The sequence below is a fragment of the Thalia democratica genome, chromosome 3 (assembly GCF_965202585.1).
Source record: "Thalia democratica chromosome 3, ktThaDemo2.hap1.1, whole genome shotgun sequence".
Classification (NCBI taxonomy): domain Eukaryota; kingdom Metazoa; phylum Chordata; class Thaliacea; order Salpida; family Salpidae; genus Thalia; species Thalia democratica.
Window position 1 is genome coordinate 45576252 of NC_139167.1, and position 24747 is coordinate 45600998.

The 24747-nt window shown below is 26.6% G+C and overlaps 1 protein-coding gene across 1 annotated transcript in view; it reads left to right on the forward strand.

Moving 5' to 3' along the window:
* Positions 1-9428, forward strand: part of LOC145832316 (bile acid receptor-like) — a 43927-nt gene extending 34499 nt beyond the window's left edge. The window contains exons 5-7 of the mRNA XM_082939636.1: positions 5762-5899; positions 6149-6262; positions 9196-9428. Coding sequence (XP_082795762.1) covers positions 5762-5899; positions 6149-6262; positions 9196-9428 — 485 coding nt within the window. The remainder of the gene's footprint in view (positions 1-5761; positions 5900-6148; positions 6263-9195) is intronic.
* Positions 9429-24747: the final 15319 nt, after the last annotated feature.

The following is a 24747-nucleotide window of genomic DNA, read 5'->3' on the forward strand; positions in this document are numbered from 1 at the left end:
AATATCGTTTTGTCAAATTACCCCGAGCAAATTGTTTTTTAAAGTACGATGCTTTACATACGTACCTTTGTCAATTACAATGTCAATTATATTTATAGACATCGTTTTAAGATCTGACATGTCTCAATGTATATCTTAAGTTGTCAGACTTCAGAAAGATTTGTGAATTTTAAGGATTCAAAAAACTGATCCACTGTATCAGTATAACTAGATTCCGGCCGGATCCGAAGCTTATATTTTAATTAGAATCCGACCGGATCCAGATCTCGACTTAAAATTAGTATCTAGTCGGATTCGGATCTAAAAAGTTATTATTCGACTGGATCCGGTAAATAACTAATTCAAAATGCTCCGGCACGCAAAAGACTAAATATTTCCGGATCCGGCCCGTTGATTGAAAAACGTTGTCCCCTACTCTTAAGGGTGGTTGCATATGGTGATATTATTGAGTTTATGTTGTAATAGATAGAAAAAACATTCCAGAGGCCGCTGCCGCAAACGTTATAAGTCCCAACGGTAAACCAGTTCAGGAAACCAAGCATGCCACAGACAGGTGACCAGAGTATAAATAGTTATTCAAGAGTCAGCAAAGCCTTTCTAATACAATTATATGGTCATTGGATATCGTTAACTAAGGAAACTCATGAACAGTACTTGAAGAAACCAAACAACTGTAGAAGGAACACACTACCATTGTGAATACAACATTGCTTTTAGCAATGAGTTTGTGAAGACAAACTCGTTTTGGTATTTTAGTCGTTAGGTTTTTATAAGAATGAAGTTTAAATAAACTTTGAAATTTTCTTTGTATATATTTTAACTAATAAAAAAAAGATTAATGACTTTTTACTTTAGTGATAAGATGATATTTGACTATATTATAATGTAATGTGGCATAATGTAATCATATCACTGTTTGTCCCATGTAAAAGTTAGAGTTTCAATACTTTAGTTAAAATTTCTAAACATAGTGATTGTTTTTGTAGATACGAATTGTAATGAGTTTTTGTATTTTTCGAAAAAAAAGTAAAAACTAGTAAAATTTTTTGTCTGTTGTAAATTGTCTATTAGACATTTGTCTTCTCGGATATTTATTTTAAAGTAGTTTATTTAAAACAGCATTTACTACTATACCAGTTTCAGTATTGTTATGAGACTAGTTAATCAAGAATCAGTACTCTTACTAACCTGTTTGCATCTGTGCTAGTTTTATCTATTGCTCTGAACCAAACTTATTTACAATTAGTTACTTGAGCTAAGTTAATTGCAGTCTCTGCTAGTTTTAGTATCGTTTTTGATTTAGAACAGATTAGTTGAGGATCATTTTACTTAACCAGATCATTTGTACTTTAAGTAACATATTTTTATTATATTAATTTTTTTATTGCAGTTGTTTGTATTTTAGATAAATTTTTGACTAAAATACTTTCTACTATAAATAAAACTTGATATAACATTTTTTTAATTATAGGTTTTTTCAGTTTGTGTAAGTTTTTGGTCATTAAATTACTTAAATATATTAAATAATTTCCTTGTGTACTTTATGCTTGTGTTATTAAACTTAGTAAGTGCAGTTCTTGTAGAGTTGATTTTGAATAATACATTTAAGAATTTTATTTGAAATAAGTTTTCCTGCTCATTTAATACTTAACTAAAATATAAGTAATGGAATCTTTTTATAGTTCTGACATTTTTATACAATTCCTTTTGTCAAGGTGTTTAGCCCCACTGAACAAACCAACGACTGATAATGCATGGAGGAGAGTAATCCACAAAAGTTTCAGTGTCAGATGTATTTTAAATCTTTTGGATTAAGACTCGTAAAAAGTTTACGTTTACTGATAAAAACATAAAACAAAACGTGTGTTATTTTTTTATTTAATCTTTTGTTTTGAGTCTAAGAAAGATATATGTGCAGAATACAAAAAAAAAATACGTTAACCATTTTACTTATACCATAAAACATTTACCTTTATACCTATGTAAGATTCTTACATTTGTATTTACATGTATTTAAGTGTACGTCAGCCGGTATGGTTTTAAAGCTTCTATATTTTTCTGAAAGCAGAAAATATTTTTGTTACTACAAGGATGCCGTATAATTAAAAAAGTAAAAGTTAAAAATATTTAAAGAGCCTTATAAAGTGTTAAGTAACTTTTAAATGCACTAAAAAACACTAGTGACTAGTTGATGCAAAACTGTTTTTCAGTACTACATTTTATCTCACAAAGAAATTATTTTAATACTTAATTGTAAAAGTTTCTTGAAAAATTACAAAAACTAAAAGCTAAAATTAGTTGTAATAGCTTGAACACAGGCCTACTAAGTCGACTTTAAGGCGTACGACTTGGTAGGCCTGTATGACTTAAGCAAACTTAGGCACTTATACAACTATAAAGATATCGGACTCTATAGGGATGATGGTCTCGCAATAATAAGCAGAAAAAGTAACCAAGAGCTGTATGTCTTAAGCAAACTTAGGCACTTATACAACTATAAAGACGACTTGGTAGGACTGTATGCCTTAAACAAACTTAGGCACTTATACAACTATAGAGATATCGGACTTTATAGGGATGACGGTCTCGCAATAGTAAGCAGAAAAAGTAACCAAGAGCTAGAAAAAAAATCTACTTCAACCCACCCTACTGTCAGTCAGCAGTAAGAACTAATATAGGTAAAGCGTTTCTGCAACTAATAGATAAACATTTTAAAGAAGACCACAAGTTAAACAAAATTTTAAACAGAAATAATTGTAAAATTTCATATAGTTGCATGAGCAATATTAAGTAATTAATCCAAAAACATAATCGAAAATACTTAAAAACAAAAAACGATAAACAAACGAAACACTTTGCAACTGTCGAACAAAAAACAAATTTTCCCTTAAGAATAAATGCTTAGTTGAAAATCTGATATATAAAGCGACAATCAAATTGGAAAACGAAACAAAAAACTATTTGGGCTCAACGGGTGGCACTTTCAAAAAAAGATGGTACAACCACATTAGTGACTTTAAAAACTATAAAACGAACGGAACAGAAATATCGAAGTATATATGGAAGCTTAAAAATAAAAACATTGACTACAAAATAGATTGGGAAATTATCCAGCATATTGGAAAAGCCAAAAACCCACAAAGCATTTGCAGTACTTGCATATTAGAAAAGGTCCCGATCGCCAAAGAAGACAGAAGGGACAACAAAAATAAACGGTACGAGCTCTTTTATTCCTGCCCGCACTTCCGAAAACTCCACTTCAAAACTTAAGTTGCCCGTAATACAGGTTTTATGCATGCTTTTAATAAATTTTTGTGTAGCTAATATTTTCTTAGAACTAAAATTTTTTTTTTTATTCATTCAAGAAAAATTTCAAACTTTCGTAACTATTACAAGCACAAAATTACTTAAGTTTTCAATAATAAAGTCACAATAAAAATTAGCTTGATTAAAATGCATCTTAACTTAAGCCCACTTATTACTATTAACTACATTTTTTAAGCAATGTTTACTTTGAAAGTCAACTAGAAGAAGATAGAAAGCTACATACAGATTTTTTTATTATCATTTGTGTTGTTCTTTGATTTTGAAACTTAACTAAAGAAAATTTAAACTTTGCCACAAATTCAATCTTTATTATATAATTTAACTTGTTTTGTTATTAGATAAAAACTTGTTTTAACTATAAGTTTTTATATAAAGCATTTGGACGGGGTTTTAAATTTTCATAGCTATTACAAGCACAAGATTGTTTAAACTTTAAATAGTTACGTCACCATTGAAATAAGCTACGTTAAAATGCACCTCAATTTTTAACTTACTTTATTAACTACATTTTTGCTTAAGCAATGTTTACTTTGAAAATTAAGTAGAAGAAAAAAGAAAGCTACATACAGCTTTTATTATTATTATTGTTGTTATATTGATTTCAAAACTTAACTAAAATTTAAACTTTACCTTAAACTCAATCTTAATATTAAAATTTAGTTTTTTAAGTAAAATTTTGAGTAAAAATTTGTTTTTAATTTAATTGTTTGAATGCTATTTTCCATGACTGTCACATACATTTTTAGATTTATTCAAGCACTGACGAGATCGTTGACCGAAACTTAGTTTGTAAAATAAATTATTGAAAGAATAAATTCATTATTTCTCCTTCAGTAGTTGAGATCTCTCTATTTGTTTTCTTAAAACCAAAACATATAATAAGTGTAACAATATTAGAAGTTCATGCTTTGTTGATCACTAACTATTTACAGTCTTAAATCTATATAAACTATAAAATTGCTTTTTATTTAAATCATACGTGAAAAAAAGGTCATTTTTTAGAACATTTGTTTGTTGAAATGTAGTATGGGAAAATACGATTTGAATTATTCTACTAAAAATAAAACAAATTTAACTTAGTTATTGTTGATGCTACCTAACCTAGGGGTGGGCAACGTTTTTAGTCTATCGTAGCATTTCAATTTCGTCAATTTCACAAATATTATTTAAATATCTAATTAGTTTGGACAAAAATAGTTCTGTGTTATTTTTTTATTTTACTTTATTTAGTACAAACTTCCAATCTGCCGCAAATTGTACCTAAGGACCTTTTTTTTTTCGCTCTAATTTTTAATCCCAGAATATTTAGTGAAGTTTCCAAGATTTAGTTTCGCAGGCCAAAATTACATGCTCATAAGAAGCAGTTTTATAGCTTTCGCGAGCCGGATTCAATTTCAGTTTTATAAAAATTAGCGGGCCGGTTACTAAATCTAAATTTTATTGGATTAATTCTTACTTAAATAATTAGTTCTGTATAGTACATATTAAAAAGGTTAAGTATGTTTTTTTCAGTTTACTCTAAATTTTTTGTTTAATTTATCACATGTATTGAAAATTTGCGGATTAAATTAAAGCTTTTGATATAAACTAATAAGCAAAATTTACAATACATGTTATACTTTAATTTAAATGTTACACTACATCTTGCATTAATTTAGTTAGTACTTTATTGAAAAAGTTTTTATAGCTACAACTTTAACAAAAGTAAGTCTAAAGATAATTTATATTTTGGAATAAATTTCTGTATATTGAAATTTACAATCGATTTGACAGAAGTATATACTAAAACAAAACTTAAATAACGTACTGAATTTTCGTATCTGAGATAATTACTTCACTAGTCATAAACTCTAGATAATCATTCAGTTAATAACATTTTGTTTTTCAAATTTTTAGACTTCAAAAGTAATCTTATTCGTTTCTTACGTATTAAAAAAGCATGATTTAGCAAAAAACTTTTAATAACAACTATTTTTGCCAAGAAAATATTTAGTTCTTTTTTTTTATATCTTACTAAAATCTCTAACTTAAAAAGGATTTTTCAAACAATTGATATCTTGTTAAGTGATTTTTTTAATGAACTGAGACAGATTTTTAACAAATTTCAACCACTTCTATTTGTTAAAGTATTATAAAATAACCTATTTTATTTTCATATTATAAAACTGTGTTTGCTTAGTCAAACATTAAAAAAGTTGCTTTTAAACTTTAATACAATACTTTATTAATCAAAAATATATGTCAAATAAAGTCAAATAAAATATTTAAGTAACTGTTTTTGTTGTTTTTTTTTGGTTTAATTAAACTTTGATTTTTTTTTGGTGTTTTAAAATACAAATATATTTTTTTTAAGTACAGTCTATAAACAGCAAAACTAGAACACCTCATAAATGTAAAAACAAACTACATTATTACAAAATCACAATTTTAAAAGGTTTTACAAACTTATCTTGTGATGACCAAATTTCTTTGATAAAAGGAAGTGTTGTGCCAATAATGTTGCTAAGAAATTCATGCAATTACAACTTGAGAAGAGTTCAATTAGAGCCTGAACACGTAGCAAAATATGGAGGTTTTTTGTCAAAAAATTAACAAAAAAAAAATTTTAAACATGTATTTTATGATTTAAATTAAATTTTGAATCAACAGAAAGTTAAAAATTATTTTTTTTTTAAATTGTGGTTCAAACAAAAAAACCTTAGTCACTTTTGTTGCTTTTAGTTTGATATTAAAAAGATGTTATTAAAGCATTTTTATTCTATAAATATGTATTCTTTCATTTTTCTAAAACACAAGTTAGTCTGTTTATAACTTTAAAAAGGTATTGAGCCTAACCACGTAAAGTTACTATTGGATTTTTTTTCAAAAACTAAAAAGATAGGAATAGATGAAACTGAATATGGGCTGCTCGTTGCCATCATTGCTTTTGACTCAGGTTTAGATTTTTCAAACTTGAATAATTAAAGATAATTGTTTCAGAAAAAATATTTAGTTTGCTACGTTAGCTTAATACTAAGGTAATATGCATACCTAGTTTTATGGTTTAACTTTTATTTAAGTTCAAATTTATACAAAATAAACCTTTATTGAATAATAAAAGTATATTAGCAAATAAATATAGCCAGTCATTTATTTAAAATTTCATTGTCCTAATATAAAATTGTATTGCCTTAATAGCGTTATCACCAACTTATAACTTGAAGGTTTGTGTAATATTGCTGGAAAATAATTAAAATTAGTTATCCGCTCAACGGTGTAACCTGGTAACTGTCTGCCAGTACCTGTAACAAATACTTTTTTAGATTATAATCTTCAATCTTAAATTATTTTCTCTGTTAAAAATGTTTATTTTGTTTAACCAAATAGTTAATAGAGTAAGCTATACACGTTTAAACAATAGTTTACAGTATATCGTTATATCTAGATATTTCAAAACAGATAAAAGCTGACAGTTAAACTAATAATTATTAACTTTTAATGTAAAGATACTTAGCAAAAAAATTTCATTACATGACTTGTGCTTAGAAAAGTTTAGCTTAGCCAATGAAAAGTCCTTTAATATTTTTTTATAACTTTAAAACACAAATTACACGATTAAAGTTGTTTGACTTTACAAGTTCAAATATTTTTAAATAGAGTTTAAAATATTTTTTTACATAAACATGTTATTAGATTTTAGTAGTTCGCTACCTATGAAATATTTACAGCTCGATAGAGTCTGTGAAGATCAACTTACACTAGAATTTAAAGCATGCAAAGTTAGATACAACATATGTTCTTTTACGTATATGTAATTTAAACAATGAACTTGTATTTATAAATTCAGATTACCAAAAGTATCAAAGTATGCGAAATTTTAAATTAAGTTATGTTATTAAGACTTTGGTAAAAATTATGTCACAAATTTTAAAAGGATATTTAAAACATTGGCTTCTTAATTTAAGTCTTCAAGTGTTTACAGAAAATTAAGATTAACTTACAAATAAAAAGCGTCTCGCTAACAATCACATCTAATATAAATTAGGAAGAGCTACTTCTAAATAGATGGCAGGATTTATTTAAAATTTGTACACTTATCAAAAGATTATTCTTTAAACTACACTAAATATGTTACCATTTAATTACTTTTACAATACGATTCAGTAAACAGTCGCATACAAAACGTATGATAGCATATCAAATATTATATCCTTTCTATCCCATTGTGGTATCATCTTTCAAATCTTTTTGAAAAATTTTATTTAAAAAAAAATTAAAGGATTAAAAATTAAAAATTAGAAAAAATAAAACCAAAACCTTGTTATTTTATTTTTTTTAACTTTATAGAAAATTTGCTTAGAAGCAACTTAAAAGCGGTAGTTTTATTTGAACATTGATAACAAACAAAGTCCATTACATAATCTAACAAAAGCATGCTAAATCAAAAATTCAAGTATTTAAAATAATGTTTTGAAAACGTTAGCACCTGTCCCAATATCTTAAAAATCGAAATTAATTACTAAGCTAAGAAATTTTGATAATAAATAAAAATATACTTAAAACAATTAAACTATATGTAGATAAATATTCATTTGATTATAAAAAATGTTTTAGCATAAATATTTATATCCAAGAATTAAACTGTAATAAAGGTTATTTTATATAATAAAAGTTACTAAATATTCTAGTGTACACATATTCTTTTTACATCAAGTTTTTATTCGCATCTTTAAAAAATGTTGTATATCACAAAACTAGAGCACAGTACTTTTTTAACTATTGTTAATCTATCCTTGTTAACCTACTTGTTACTTATTTTAGTTTAAAAAATGGTCATCATGTAAAATTGAATAACGTTTAAAGTTACTGATCAATTATCTTAGTTTTTTAAATTTATTTATAAGTGTTATTGTTATAAGAGTCTACCAGATTTTACACTTAAGTTTTTATGAGCTACAAGAGCTAAATTTTTTAAAGTAAAAGCACATTTTTGATAAGTTAATTTACAAACAACAACTTCTGTAAAGTGCATTTCATGATAATTTATTGCAAAGGCAATTACACTCTGTGAAGTAAACGTTTTGGTTTCTTCTCCTAGCACGGTAAACTAGACAACTATGAGTCGATGACGGTAATGAAAAATGTTTTACAACTAACACTAAATTATATGTCAATGTTTTTGCAATTTCTGTACAGTATATTTGACATATAGTTAATCACGTAAATCCAACACTTTAAGCAGGGTGTTGCGAACCCCACACCTCAAATAATAAGTATGGTTATAAACAAGTTTTGTTAAAAGATAATTAGCTACTGGTTTAATCAGCAACGGTCGCCGTATCTGTCTACATTCCGAATGTTTTTATGTCAGTAAACTTTTTAACGAGGTATTCTATTCCAGCAACCCACAAAATATCACTAAAAAACTAAAATCACAAAAATAACAGAACCAATATCAATCGAGCTATGTTTTGTTTCATCGAGAATTTTTTTTGCAAGATCCAAAAGTACAAGCAGAACTTAATTTTAAGCACAGTTTGGGAAGAAATAAAAACGAAAAGGCTTTGTTATTAACAGTTTGAGTTTAGGTATTCTGCTAAACAGGATGTAACTAATGCAACAGATGTTATCATAAAAAATGTCTTGAAGGCAATTTTGGTGATAACCTTCTATTTAAGTAAATTTTACTTCATCTTAAAACATAAACATCATTAAGCTACTTACTACCATATTCAAAAGATCATATATAAAATACTAAATTTAACAAAGACATTTTTTGACACAACTTAAGTTACAGTTTACAAACATTACACCAATGTTGAAAGTATATAATAGACATTTAAGATTTTTGTTAAACAAAATTAATTATATATATATGTGTATTTGAAGATCATAAGAATGTTCAAGATAAACTTAAAGTGGACGTTCACCGAGATAAATATTTGTCTGCATTAACTCGCTACAGTGAAGAGCGTCGAAAATGGCGTCCTTGTATGTTAGCAAAAATACTAAGTACAATGGTGATCATGCAGGATATGTACTTTTCGCACTCAAACATCATAACTAACTGGAAACAGCGACAAGAAATGACTCCTCTTTTGTATGAAGTTTGGGAAGAATAATGTGCTTTTACTGGAATATTTTAGAATATTTTAAACCAATTGTATCAATTAACATATATGATTAACATAAAAAAAAAATTAAAAATATAATCAAGTTCTTATTATTTTAATGTTATCAACTTATATCTTGAATAAATGAATATACTAACTTTATAACGTACGCACTAAATCTCGAAAAAGAATGGGATCTAAATGAAATAAATAGTTATATGGTATTTATAAAAAGCACTAAGTTTAAAAAGCTTTAAGGAAACAAAACCAATCAAAGTCTCTTTAGATCTTTACTAAAAATAGCTTGATATTAGCCATTTTATGGTGTGAAAAGGGTTGAACTTGTCTTAAAACTGCAAGTTATGTAATTCACGTAAGGTACACACTTTTGCCTGGGTTCAAGATGTGCACCTTATCGGCGTTTCTGCTGTACCCTAATTAAATACATCGAAAATAAACCTTAATTCTCGTTGATTATTATGTGATTGTTTAAGTAAAGCTTTAGTCTAATTTTTAAATTATTACAAATTGAAAACTTCATATCTAGAAAAAGTAATATTATGATACTTTTTATAATAACTTTTATACAGGCTTGGTAAATTTATTCAACACACCGTAACATAAATAACTGTAGCAATTAAAAGTAGCTTAGTATTTTCAATTAATACAACCAGCTGAGTATAAAAGTTTATGATTAGATTATACTATAGCTATTTCTATTTGTTGAAATTAAAGAAACTAACTGCAGTATAACCTGTTAAAATCACATAACATAATTATTGTTTTTTTTAACTTAGTTGTATTTTAACAATTTATTTGAATAAATTCAAAAGAAAAAATTAGTACTCTAAAAAGTTAAATTATTTTTTACATTTTTACTTTAATTATATTTGGACAATTTTTTACTTTTTCTATTATTACAACAAAGGTTTTTGCTTTATAAGTACCATATTTTTGCTTCATTAAAAATATGTTGTTTTTACAAAAGCTCTATGAAAATTTATATAGATTTATAATGTTAAATAAACTAAAAAAAACTTAAACTATAATGTTAATATACAATTCGTTATTATTTTCTATAGTTTTCTGTCTTAGTATGTTTTTGTTAAATTTAAAAATTAAAATCAAGACTCGAATTTTCGAGGTTATTTTTACACAATATATCTTTTTATATAATACTTATAAACCAAAACACTTTGTTTAGATATCAAGGTTTTTATTGCCTTGCGGCAAAAAATACTACTACTTCAGTTTTTTAACTACAGCGTTTGGCTTTTTTTACTAGCTTTTTAACAATTTTACACAAAGCCAAAAAAAAGACTAGTATTAAAACAAAAGGTTTTTTTTATCTAAAATTGATTATTTATCAAGCAAAGAAAACAAAGATGTTTTAAAGTTTAATATTTAAGATAAAAATGTTTTCGTAAATATTTCTTTTACCATAGTTTGTTTTGACAATAAGTAACCGCTTTTGGTTTACAGCAAAAGTTTAATTCTAATCAAATATAGGATACCAACTTAATTTTTAATATTTTAGTTTATAAAACATGTAGCTACTTTTTAAATTTAAGTTATATTTGCATATAAAAACTTTAAACTATTTATACTTTGAACACTTTACTTTCAACTCTTTATACTCTTCTTTTTATTGAATTGTAATTGGTTTCAAATTAGATATTATACATGTTTTAACCAACTCAAAACATTTTAAAAATTATTGTTTTATAATACTTTTAGTGATGGCTGTTTTAAAAATCACTCCAAAATACTTAATAATTTACAATAAAGTTTTGGATAGTTTTTTATGGATTGCTTACATTTAGTGTATTACTCAGCATTAATTGTGTTAAAAAGATCAATAACTGTTTCATCCTTAGTATTTAAAGATTAAAGCGATATTAATTACATACTTTACAATTTTCGTTTACAAGCCAGTTGTTTATTAAATTTTTGTCAAAAACTAGACTTTTTTTAAAGTTTGTTCATAATCATTTTATATTATATAAATTTTTTTTGAAGTTTTCAACAGTAAACATTTTTAGATTTCTACTAAAATTTAAATAAATAAAAATAATGCAAATGTCTAAGTAAATATTTTAGCTAAAGTAAATCACAAGAAATTTACTATGTGCAAGTAGTTATTTTTTTAAAGTTTAAATTTAAGTTTTAGGAAAGTGTTAATATGATAAGTGATTTTCACAAACCATTATAATCTTTAATGATCTCAAATCAATTCAATGCGGTGTATGGTAATTTATATATGGATGAACCTTTTACTACTGCATTTGCAATAATAGTGTTTTATTTACTTATGTAGAAATTTCTTAGTTTTTTACATAAAACTTTTAAATTACATTTAAATTTTGTACTTATTTGTTTAAACTTGCTATAAAACTAACATTATAATGCTCTATTTACAAGGTATTACATTATAGAGCTTAAAGTAAGTTAAAGTAACGTTTTTTTTTTGTTAATAAATAAGAACTTTTTTTCAATTGTTTAAAACTTAGATAAATAAATATCCGTAATGATTAAAATTTTATTGATTAATATAACACTTTTAGATTGATATAGTATTATAGCTTTCTGAATATACACTATTAAACTATTTAAGCTTATACCTTTTTTTTTGTAGAAAGTGTTTAACATTTTAAGTTTGAGAAAAATATTTAATTAATCCAAATGTTTTCAAAATTAAAGTAAAAGTAAGTTTTTAGTTGTTATAAATAATTAAGCTTGCTACTTTAACTTTATTTTAAAGCACTTTTGTTTTTGATACACTTTGAAAATGCTATTATTATTCAATTCTTTTTAAATTTTTATTTTTTTTTTAATAAACTTGTGTCTGAAAGTTGTTTTAGTCATAAACTCTAATGTCAAAAAGCAGAAAAGTTTTAGTATCTTTATTTAAATCTTAGTTAACGTTTTTAATATTTTTTTAATATGTCTAAACATGATTATAGTTCGAAAAGCTATACTCGTAACTTTTCTTTCAAAAACATTGATTAATATGATCTGTTTTGTTTATTTCATCATAAAAATACCGAAAATATCTAAGTTAATAAAAAAATTTAGTATTAATTAATTTTTTTCTCAAATAACTTCTAAAAACTAAGATGCATAAACTAAGGTACGCAGTACAAAATGTTAGTGATCAACTGAATACGGATCTCATTTTCAAAAAAGATCAGGATCTAGTTAATTTCAGTATTTTATATTTTTAGTGTTAAATAACATCTCAAAAATATTTCTTTATTCGGTATATATGTTTTGTAAGCATGGATTTTTTTTTCTAGTCGATGGGACTGATTTACTAGAAAAGCCTTTAACATTTCGGACTAATTATAAATAAGCCTCCTCGGGCCGTATAGTTTTGAAAAAATGTAATTTTTTTAATCTTGAGACACAAAACTGCGTTTAAGTATTATCGTTTTAGTGTAACTAGAACTAGTTCAGACGACCAAATCAATAGCGTTGTTTTTTGAAGAGCAAATTTGTTATAAAAAAGCTAAAAGTTAGCAATTTTGCAGTTCGACATACATTTTAGTATTGGAAACATCTTGTGCAAATCAAATAAACTTTAGTTACTTAATTACAGATACTTATAAAATACTTTAAGCTATATTTTAAAATACAGTAGCACTTTTTATTATATTGATATTTAATTGGAATTTTACTTTTAAAGAGTTTTTTTATTTCTATAGCCCAAAAATTTTTTTTTGTTAATCTGGTATGCAAATTAAAAAATTTATCGATCCCTAAGTTAGAGAATAGTTTATTACTTACACAGAAAAATTACAAAAATATTGTTAAAAAAACAAATTTTGTGTATTTGAAGTTCAAAATTTTTAGACATAATAAATTTATAAGATAAGCAGTAAAATATTTTTTCAGTTAATTTTCATTTATAATGAAGTAATTAGTAAACAGCTTTTAAAGTTACTATCAAATAACTTCGTACTTGATTAGATTTTTAATTTCAATAATTATCCAATTTAAAATTCCTACAAAAGTATAGTTAAATAGATAGTCTTTAGATTTGCAACAATGTATTTATTTAAAAATAATAACTAAGAAGGTATGTTTTATTACTGCTTATTTCGATTAAATAAAGTTTTTATGACTTAATAACATGTAAACTCTTTTTACATTTCAAATAAAACTATAGTTTGCTTTGACAAAAGCCAATAAAACGAATATCCATTATATTAAAAAAATCTAATCAGAGTTAAGGTAAAAGTATTCTTTAATTTTATTATTTAATAACCATTTTAAGAGATTTTTTTCAATACTTTTTTTAATGAGCTTTTAGTTTACTATACTTCAAAACTTATATTTTAGTATAAATTTACATAATAAACTTTATAAGTTTAAATTTACTTATAGTTTTATAACTATGTATTTCTTATAATATGTATATACTTACCATGATGATTACTACATATTTTATTCTTAAATTAAGTATATGCAGCTATTAGGTATGTGTGACTGGTTTTCAAACTTAGTCATGTTATAGTTTTGCCAAAAATCTTCAAAAAAAAGTTAATAAATATAAACAATCCGTTACTTTTCTAAGTCAGTTGTTCCTAAAAATCTGTACACAGTAGGTAGGTAAACTAGATACTTTATACACTTACATTATACGAAACATATTTTCAAGTTAAATAAAAATTTAGTTTATATGAATATTTACTTCAAAGCAGAGTTGCTATAGTTTAATAATTTTCACATGTTAAACAATCATAACAAGCACATAAACTTTTTTTTTGTTTTACTTTTTATATGCTCAAGAATTTGTGCTGCGATACGCTCATAAGTAATATAATGTTTATTGAACAACGACAAAAAAAAACGCTCAAAAAATTAAGTCCAAGGACCTGGTGTACGAAAAAAACCTTTTGGTAATCGAGTCGTATACAATTTAAATACAGTCTTACATCTTGTCCAGGACAGTAATATGACTACTGCCCTTAAAGTAATTTTTAATTTTAATAACATCTCAAAAAATTACGTATATGCTTTTTTATATATTTTATAGATGATGCTTTTTACATAACTTAATAAGTTTAGTTAGTTAATTTAAAATTAAACATTATTAAACTTTTTAGACCAAGAGATTGAAAACCAACCATATGCAAAAAACGGGAACCGTTCAGTTCCAACCCGCGCACAATTCCAACTTGATCATTCGATCATTTTCCACCCGACCAAATCCCACCCGATCAAATCCCACCTGAATCATTTCTCACCCGAATCAAAACCCAGCCAACCAAATTCCACCCATCGATTCCCACCCGAATCAAAACCCACCAGATCAAATTCCACCCAAACAATTACCACCCGAATTAGTTCCGACCCAATCAAATTCCAACCTGAACCTATTTCCATCCGGATCAATTCCCACACGATACGGAGCAAACAGTTACAATTTAAAATATTTTTTTGACTAAACTTTTTTTATATTTTTTAAGTGCTTTTAAACGATATACTGTTGTTTTATGACCTTAACAATGGAAACCAACATCTTCTTAGAAAATAAAACTTACAATTTTGCAAACATTCTGTTATTATGTGATACATTTTCTACACAATTAGATGCAGCTAGTACCGCAAAAGAAGCATCGAAAATGTTGTCAATAACAATGTTGGAATTTGAATCGTCTTGAGCACGTTAAAAATATATCAGTTCATAAAAATATCAACTAATGAACAATAGACTGAACCCCAAGACTATCAACAACAGTCCATGTGACATTCTGCGACCTAGCTTCGTTCTCAGTATAATTTATCAAGTAAATATAATAACCACTATTCTCTGTATCAGTCAAAACAAATGTGAAGTTAAAAATATTAGTACTGTAGCGTTTGTGTGCAGTTACAGTCAAAAAAGTAGACACAACTGTTTCAACGTTCACATTTCAACTTGTAAAACATTGTCAGTTTAATTTGAGGTTATAGTTGACGCTCATTTGGTTAAAAACTAGTATCAAAATTTAGGCTATCCTGAGCAAAGCTAAGATGTTTTAGTCGCTAGTCAGGTTTTATTTATAAATATGATAATTCTGGTTTTTTCAGTTGAAACAGTCACCCTGTAATGACATTAATATAAAAAAGTTGTTCAGTTTAAGTACGCTCTATAGTTTATAATTTTACTATATCATGAACTTAATATTCACAATTATATGTTTTTTAGTATAAGTGAGTATATAAAAAACTTTCAACGAACTTGAATGCATCAAAGAAAAACTTTAAAGTATATTAATGCTTATTATACAGTACAAAAACAATAAAGTAATAGACAGAACAAAACATTTGTAATAAAATTTAAATTTAAAACCTCTTTGAAAAAATAAGCTAAAAAAAAAAATTACTTAGTCTTTGCTTTTACATGTGTTAAGATTGGTTACATGACAGTTTAAATTCTTTAAAAAAAATGTTTAAAGGGCCAAAACGCAAAAACTAATAAATATTTGAAAAAAAAGCTTATGTAAATAAAATAAATAAAAAAATGATTAAAAGAAAAATATTTATTGAAAATAATTTTCACAATTACAACTATTGAAAACTTTTTTTCCATATCTCAAATTATTTCAGATTCAAAAAAAACAATGTTTGTAGGTACAGTAGACTACCTCTTAAGTACGCAAATTGAACCCGACCAAAAAGTGCCTACTTAGCACGGGTAGTGCGTACTTTTTGACGCCATAGTATAATATGAAATTTAGTTGTTTGTCTTCTTTCTTACAACTAGCCACCAAATAATTAAGACAAATAAACAAGTATTTTTATTTTAAATAATACTTAATACATAATTCTGGTCTGCAAAATTTTTTAATAGATTTTAAAATAATTTATTTTTTTTTATAAAAAGTTTCTACATAATAATAATAAATACATTTAATATAGAAAGTCAATGTCAGTCAATGATATAAAAAAGAATATTAAGCCATATTTTCCATATTTTGTTTTGTTAGAGAGAAAGTACCAAACTACATTGTGTTTACCAAACATTTTCAAAACATCAATGTGTGTACAATTAAATTAAATTATGACTTAACTATGTTGTATTTGTAGGTTTTTTTTTAATTTTGTCATCTAGATTTGTTTATCTTATAGCATTACAGCTCAAATGTCATTATTCTTTTCACTTTTCTGCAACAACTACATAAGTATTTAGTTTATTAACATTTAATAACAGGACTGTCGCAATCTCAGGCCACTTAGACTACTCAGGATTACTCACCTTAGTTTAAAAGTTGTGAAAGTCTCAGGCTAATCAGCAGGTTGGCCATTCTACCTGGAAAAACAAAATAATCTGGAAAAACTTGATGATTGAAAATTTAGGCAAAAAACTGGAATTTAGGTAAAGTTGCACCACCAAAGCCAACATATATATCCTGTGATAATATGAGGGAACTTCTTAGGATTTTCAATGCTGAAATGACAATGGATTCTCAATTTTGTTTTTCTGGATAAGTGCGTACTTAAGGCGGGGTGCGTACCAAAAAAAGTGCGTACTTAAGCGGTAGTCTACTGTATTAAATAGAGTTATATAAACATTTTTAAATATATATTTCTTCTTGACTTGTGACTTTTTAAATTTTTTTTAAGAAAATTAATTTTCAAATCAGAATAGTCGTGCACCCGATCAGAGTATTTCAGAAGAACAAATTTAGGAAGGTTTTAGAGCATGCAACTAATTCCTATAAATAATAAAAAAATACCAAAATATCCAGCTATATCAGAGCAGATTATTTTTGAAATGCTAATTTTGTTAACTTCTAAGCAAATTTACTATTTTACCTAAAATTACTTAGGAAGTTTTGGTTTGAATTTCAGCTACTTTCTGTTCCTATGACGTCATAAGTAAAAAAAGTATAAGCATACATTTCGAGGTCGGCAGTTTTTGATGATCTACTGGCAAGTATTCCTAAAAAAAAGTTGCTCGCGGACCACATTGTGTAGAAAATAGTCTCCGAGTGCCGATGTGTTTTAGAACAATTGTAGTAATCTAATTAAGAACATTCTCGTTATGGTTCAAAAAATGAATAAGAATTATGTTTGAAAAGCACAATCTAAAAATAATAAGAACATATACTAACAAAACAGTACCTAAATGTTTTAAAATCAAATAAAAGTGTTCAAAAATATTTAAAGCAAATGTCCTTTACAACTGTACCTGATTCTGTAGACTAGACTCTAGAGCACACCCTTCATATTCGGAAGGCATCGCGTCAAATGTTTAAAAGAATTGATAATCACAAAGGAAAAGGCAAACGCAGTGGTATTTTAAACTACTTGCTTCCTTGTATACAGAGTCAAAACTCCAACTTCGATAACAATTTCAAAGTCCTTGAGAGGTGTGCTCGAGGTTAGCTTTATAGTTTGCAATAAATTATCATCAAAAAATAAACACACTGGTGTCAGCAAATGGAAAGATATCCCTATTAATAATATATTTACTTCTTTCAGTTATTAATTTTAGTTTAAACAACCTTAGTATAAAAACCTTTTATAATAACGTCTTAATTTATTTAAAATCAAAACTGTTTTACATTGCATTTACTTTTGAAAAAGAATCGAAGATACAATTCGAAAAGCTCAAAGTGAAGAAAACTAGTAAAATAAAAAGTTAGTTATATTAAATAACAAATGGCTTTAAAATTGTAGTGATAAGTTAAAAAATACTATATTAATGCAAAAATGAAGTAAGCAATAAAAGGACATTAGTAAAGAGTAATAATTAAGCTTAAAGCCTAATTGAATGGTTTTGACACAAAAACCTTTTTTTTTTATAAAAAAGTTTCTGGCTAAAAAGTACCTTTCTGGCCGCAGTTTGCTGACTCTTGATATGTTTGTTGAACAATAAAATTGCTCAAAATAGTTGGTCCTTGGACCTAATGAACAAAAAACCTTTCAGCTATCAAGTCGTACACAACTTGGTTAAAGTTTAAAATCTTATAATAATCTAGTTTAACACTATGTATAACAAAAGTTAATGACAGTTGATCCTTCCAAAATTTCCTTAAACATAAGTCTGCTAATTTTTAAAAGTATTATTGAATTTCTTATCATACATCATGCTTAAAGTGTTCGAAAATTTTTCAAACAAAATAAAAATGTATACGTAAAAGTTTTTTTTAATAAACTAAAATTTTAAAAGAGTTGTTTTTTGAAGTATTTTGACTTTAAAAAGTTTTGTAGAACTAAAAATTTAAAGGTTGAATTTTTTACATGCACCCTACAAAGCCACCCTAAAAATTTTATGTACTGATTGAGTAAACACTGTATTAATTTATGCTCGTTTTATAATTTTTTTTTAGTTTAAAGTCAATTAAAAAATATACCAAACAATTGTTTATGCTTTGTAGACCTACAATTGAAACCTTAAATCTATATTACTTTGTAATTTTTACAAAACTTGTTATTTAGCAATTTTTTTACTTATAAATTCTGTATACAAAAAGACATCATTCCTTTAATACAAAAACTATTTAAGCTCCGAATTTCATTAAGCGTAGGTTGTCTCGGATGCTGTTGTTGTTGATCTTGCGGTAAACTTTATTAATTAATATTGATGGCGCGAAACATCTAAACTCTGTTGATGATGGCCGTAATAACTACTGGTTAAAACTGATCAAACGAGCACATACTATAATCTCACAATAAGCTGACAATGTCTGAGACGTTGGGCTGTGAATGATTTAGCTGTATCAATTCTTTCAGCTTTAGACACAAACGGTCGCTTCATTATTTCGTATTTAACCCCGCTTGGTTAAATCTCAACAGCGGTTTCACGCTAGTATGTCTGCCTAATATATCCTATTTGGGACGAAACCGGTCGTAAATTGTATCGGATGCTGTTGTTGTTGATCTTGCGGTAAAGTTCTTTCAGGGTTGCCACAGATCAAGCTGAGAAAAATTTCCTGACTATTCTAAAACAAACTCATAATTTAAACTTATTCTAAAATACATAATTAAACATTTGAAACTATCTAAAGCTTTTAATTTTTTTATACAAGTTAAAATAGGGGTGTGCAACGTTTTTCAATCAACGGGCCGGATCAAGTAATATTTAGTCTTTTGCGGGCCAGAGCATTTTGAATTAGTTATTTACCGAATCCAGTGTCCGGATCTAGTCGAATAATGGCTTTTTAGATCTGAATCCGACTGCATACTAGTTTTAAGTCGAGATCCGGATCCGGTCGTATTCTAATTAAAATATAAGTTTCGGATCCGGCCGGAATCTATTTGTATTGATACAGTGGATTACATTTTTGAATCCTTAAAGTTGACAAATTTTTCTCAATTCTGACAACTTAAGATATATATTGAATCACGTCAGATGTTTAAACAATGTCTATAAGTATGCTTGACATTGTAATTGACAAAGGTACGTATGTAAAATATCGTACTTAAAAAAACACTTTGCTTAGGGTAATTTAACAAAACGATATTCCAACTAAAATAGATTAACACAAAACATTAGGACAAAAGAGTATAATTATAATTAAACATTAGTTTTCAAAGTCATTTTTTAGCATGTTTTTAAGGTCAAATTCTTACAGTTTTGATTTGTAAAAAAATGCTGAAAAGTTTTATAAAAACTTTGTTATACTGACCCTTCGCGGCCCTTGTCACTTTGCTTGAGGGCCGGATCCGGCCCGCGGGCCGTACGTTGCCCACCCCTAGGTTAAAACAACAGCTTTTTGCTATATTCAATTACCTAACTTCCACAACATCACTTAAACCATCTGTGTATGATTAATATATTTTCAATAAACAGCTCTATCAGCAAAATATAGTCACACTTAGCATAAAAGTTGTAAAATAACCTAAAGATAATAGTTATATCTATTAATAAAAATATTTATCTAAAACATGTAATACTTATATAAACTGTTCACTTAGTTTAATAAAATACTACCTGAACAATGTAATATAAAATCCTTAATTTAAATATCAATTAGAAAAAAATATACTTGAGTAACTGTCAACTATATATAAAATATAAAATTATGTTATATAAAATATTTCCTCTTATCATTTAGTACAAAATTTGAAACAAATAAATCTACTCTTATTTATTTTAAAAACTTTAGATATTCTACAAAAAATATACAATGGAATATACCTCTCTTTTAAATTATTATTTAAGTTTAAACAACTTAAAAAAAATTTGAAGAGGTATAGTATATACATAAATTTGTTACATAAAATACTAAACTTAATGCTTAATTAAAAAGAACTTAAATATTTACAGAAACAAAAAACACTTTAATTCTTAAACTCTGCAATATAAACTTTCGTGTATTTATCAAAGTTATACTACGGAATTTTCTTTGTCACAGACAGGGTTGCCAAATATTTTTGTCAAATTTCATCCAGGTTTTTAAAATTACACGTTTTAGGATCTATTTTTAGTTTAAAATTAAGTTTAAGCTAAAAAATGTGTTAAATAGTATCACAACATGGTAAAGATATTTTAAAGATTCTTTAAATGTGTTTTTTAATATAAAAAAAATAGTGATGATGACAATTTTTTTTATTTCTTTATGATAGATTTTTTGAGTCAAATCAAAATTTTACTACTTAACACATGTCAAAATTGTTGAAAATTAGAGGTTTTTCCAGGTTTTAAGGTTTTTTAGCAACCCTGCAATGATAATCAATACCAAAAAGCATACAAAAACTGCTTATTCAAGTAGGGTAGTTGTTCAGTACGTTAATAGAAAAATTTTGCAGTTTTGTTCAAGATATTTTATTAATTTATACCTGATGAAGGCATTGGAAATAAAGTAGTTTTGTAAACTTATAGGAAAATTTTGCAATTTTAGTCTGACATAAGAATTTTTAATTGATTTTTACCATTTGAAGGCTTTGAAGAATAAGGAATTTTGTAAATTTTATCTGCAAATATTTTACCTTTTCTTAAATTTTGTTAAAATTTCTGACTTTTCCTGACTTTTGTCATTATTTTTTTAGTTATTCCTGACTTTTTCTGATTTCCTGACCTTGTTGCAACCCTAATCACTAACTATTATTAATGACTCGAAACTTCTCAACTCTGTTGATGATGGCCGTAATAACTACTGGTTAAAACTAGTGATCTACCGAATCCAAGATTTGGAATCGGGTTCGGCCGAACTCTAATTTCCCGGCCAAATATTAAATTTCAAAATAATACTCGGATCCAGTCGAATCCTAATTTCAAAATAAGATTCGGATCCGGTAGACCACTTTAAACTTTTTGAATTTTACTCAATTGTTTGTCAAAATATTAAAGAAATTTAAAACTAATTAATGATTTCACGCTTGAGTTGATAAAACAGTGCTTTTTCACCCTTATAAAAGCCTTCTCAACTTTGATTTAGAGTTTTGCACACAGTATATAAGCTACGATAAATTATTTTGTTAGACTCTCAAATAAAATTAAGTACATAGTTAAGGCATATTATCTCAGCTTTTTAGATAACCACTCTTACTTATTCATCATATGTTTAGTTTTTTATGTTTGCTCATGAACCTACTTCGGTTCAAATAACTTTTTAGCTTTTCTCTTACGACAATATGAAAGTTAAAAATTTTTGTAGTTAATTTAATTTATTTAATTTTAGTAAGGATTCCTTAGGTCACCTTAGTTAAGTGAAACCTTATCTGCATAGCTCAGGATGTGCCGATAGCATAAAATTCTTAGAAATAATCTATTTAAAACGGAAATCATAATTAATAAATGTTTTAAAACTTTAAGGAGTGTGAATATTTTGTAAAAATAAAAACATTTGATAAGCTTTCGCAAAACAATATTATTAATTTTTCAAAACAATATTATTTATTTGAGAGAAATTATGTGTTTTTTTAATGCATATATAAGCGGTTGTTTAAAAAATGGCGTTACTTTTTAATATCTTTGGTTTATACGGCTTTTACTGAGTTTGACTCTATTCCACTCGTACGCAAAGTTGGAAAGGCTTTTCTATTAATCAAGCGTCGCGAAATTCACTTTAACGCCGCGACGAAGAAAATTAACGATCGAAGCTTCAACACGTTGTAAAGCAAGGTTTAAAAGGATATTTCTATCGTGAACTGTTAGTAATCAGTTTATTGTGTAATTGTGTGTCACTCTAACTTATTGTAGTTTTAAAAACATTGTTTAACTTATTGGCATTTAAAGTTTGTATTTATCAACCAGGAAAGTACATAATTTAAAACTCTAATTAATTGCCGAACCATGCCGCACGTACTAAGGCCTCAAAGTCGAAGAAGCTTTCGGTTCAACGCATTCTGACACGATCTAACAATAAGGACAAAGACGACAGACAAAAACAGATGGATACCGATACAGGTAATAAGGCCTTACAAGGAATTTGTTTCCAAACATCTCTATTAAGGTTATTTTGAAAACTTATGACATATATTTTATGGATAAATTTATGGAGTTTTTAGTAGGGAGGTCTAGTTTACAAAAACAATGTAATTATTTAAAGATCTTTTGTTTGGTTAATATGATTTTCAGTCTCCACTTAGATGTTATTGATTTGGTTGTGTCATAAATGACTTGTGACAAGGATTGTAGGACTTATATAGTTTATTTTACTTTTTTCCTAATTTTTAAAAAAATTATCATTTTATTGTGTCTTTTTGGAGAGCCTATTAATTATAATAAAAAAAACTCAGTTGTAATAAGGTTTTTTTTTAAAGGTTTTTATTATTTCAGTAAGGTCAATTATTTATGCACATGAATTAAAAATCCAACTGAAATATGTAAATTGAAGCAGATGCTTGCACACTTTTAGCTACATACTTTTATGTTAATATTTCTTATATATTTAATTATTAATTTTGATTTATAACATATATGTTATAAGTTCAAACATTTTAATATTTTATTTTCAAAACAATGTTCTAAAGAAAACAAATCTGTTAATAATCTAATCTTAATTTATTTTTAATAATTTTATATTTTGTTTGATGTTTTATTTTTTGGTTTGAAAGATTGTTATGAAAACTAAATCTTAAACTAATTAAAGTTATATCATTCTCTTTAGCAATTAGTGGAGACCTTTAATTTTTATTAATCTTAAAATCATATATTTCTTTATCCGCGCATTAGTGGAATAACAATTTTGAGTGCAAACATCATGTTTGGCATTCCCGGGAAATAGAGGGTGAGCACACTAGCCAAAACACTTGTAATTACATTCAGGATATGCTTAGTAATTGAAATATTACCTTGGATCATGTTCAAGTTTTTTTGAGAGACAATGCAAGAAACATTAAAAAGCACAAACAAAAAGCCTTGCTTCTTGTTCAAGATGTGGATACAAGGTGGAACTCAACATATCTTATGCTAGAGAGACTGAAAAAGCTAAAATCAGGTGTCTAGTACTTTGTGGCTAACTATTAAAACGATCAAGATTCGATTATTACAGAGGTGAATGTCATTTTTGCACGAGGGAACACTTTTGAACGGCGACTCTTTTGCACGAGTGTCACTTTAGCTCGAGGGGAAACTTTTGCACTGCGTCATTTTCGCACGCAGGGTCACTTTTGCACGAATGGACAATTTTGTACCGCGACTCTTTTGCACGAGGGGACACTTTTGGACAGAGACACTTTTGCACAAGTTGAAGAAATTTTTAATTTTTTTTATTAACTTTTTTTTTTGCCATCACTACTTACTACTAACCCTTACCATCGTCCAACAAATTTTTAAATTTATTTATTTTTGTTAGCTATTTTTTTTTTCTGTTTCTTTTTTGATTAGTAATTTTTATTAGGTTTTTTTTTTCTATCACTGTTACCCCTAATCCTTACCTTCAGTCGGTTTTTTTTTTTCATTTTTGTTTTTTTAGTTTATCTAACATTTTTTTCTACTGTTTTTTTTTTGTAATTTTTCTAATTTTATTTTTACTATCACTGTTACCACTAATCGTTACCCTCGGTCGGTAACTTTGTTTTTTTTTACTCTCGTGAAAAAATGACCCTGCGTGCAAAAGTCTCTTTCGTGCAAAAGTGACGCTTGTTCTCTATTACAGCTAAAGAATAGCAACTGGTTAATCACATTATTCTACTGCTCGAACCTTTTTTTGTAACAAGGAGTGTAGTAAAAACATTACTTTGCTTTCAAGCGTGATCCCGCATGTAAGATCACTGACAAAGTTTGTAAACACTAATGAAAACTTAGAAGAACTATCAAATGTTTGTAAAAATTTAGCCAAAAATATAGGAGAGGCTTGCAAAAGAAGGTTCTATACTAAGGCTTGGCAACGTTTTTAATCGGGCCGGATCCGGATTTTTTTTGTCTTTAGCAGGCCGGAGCATTTAG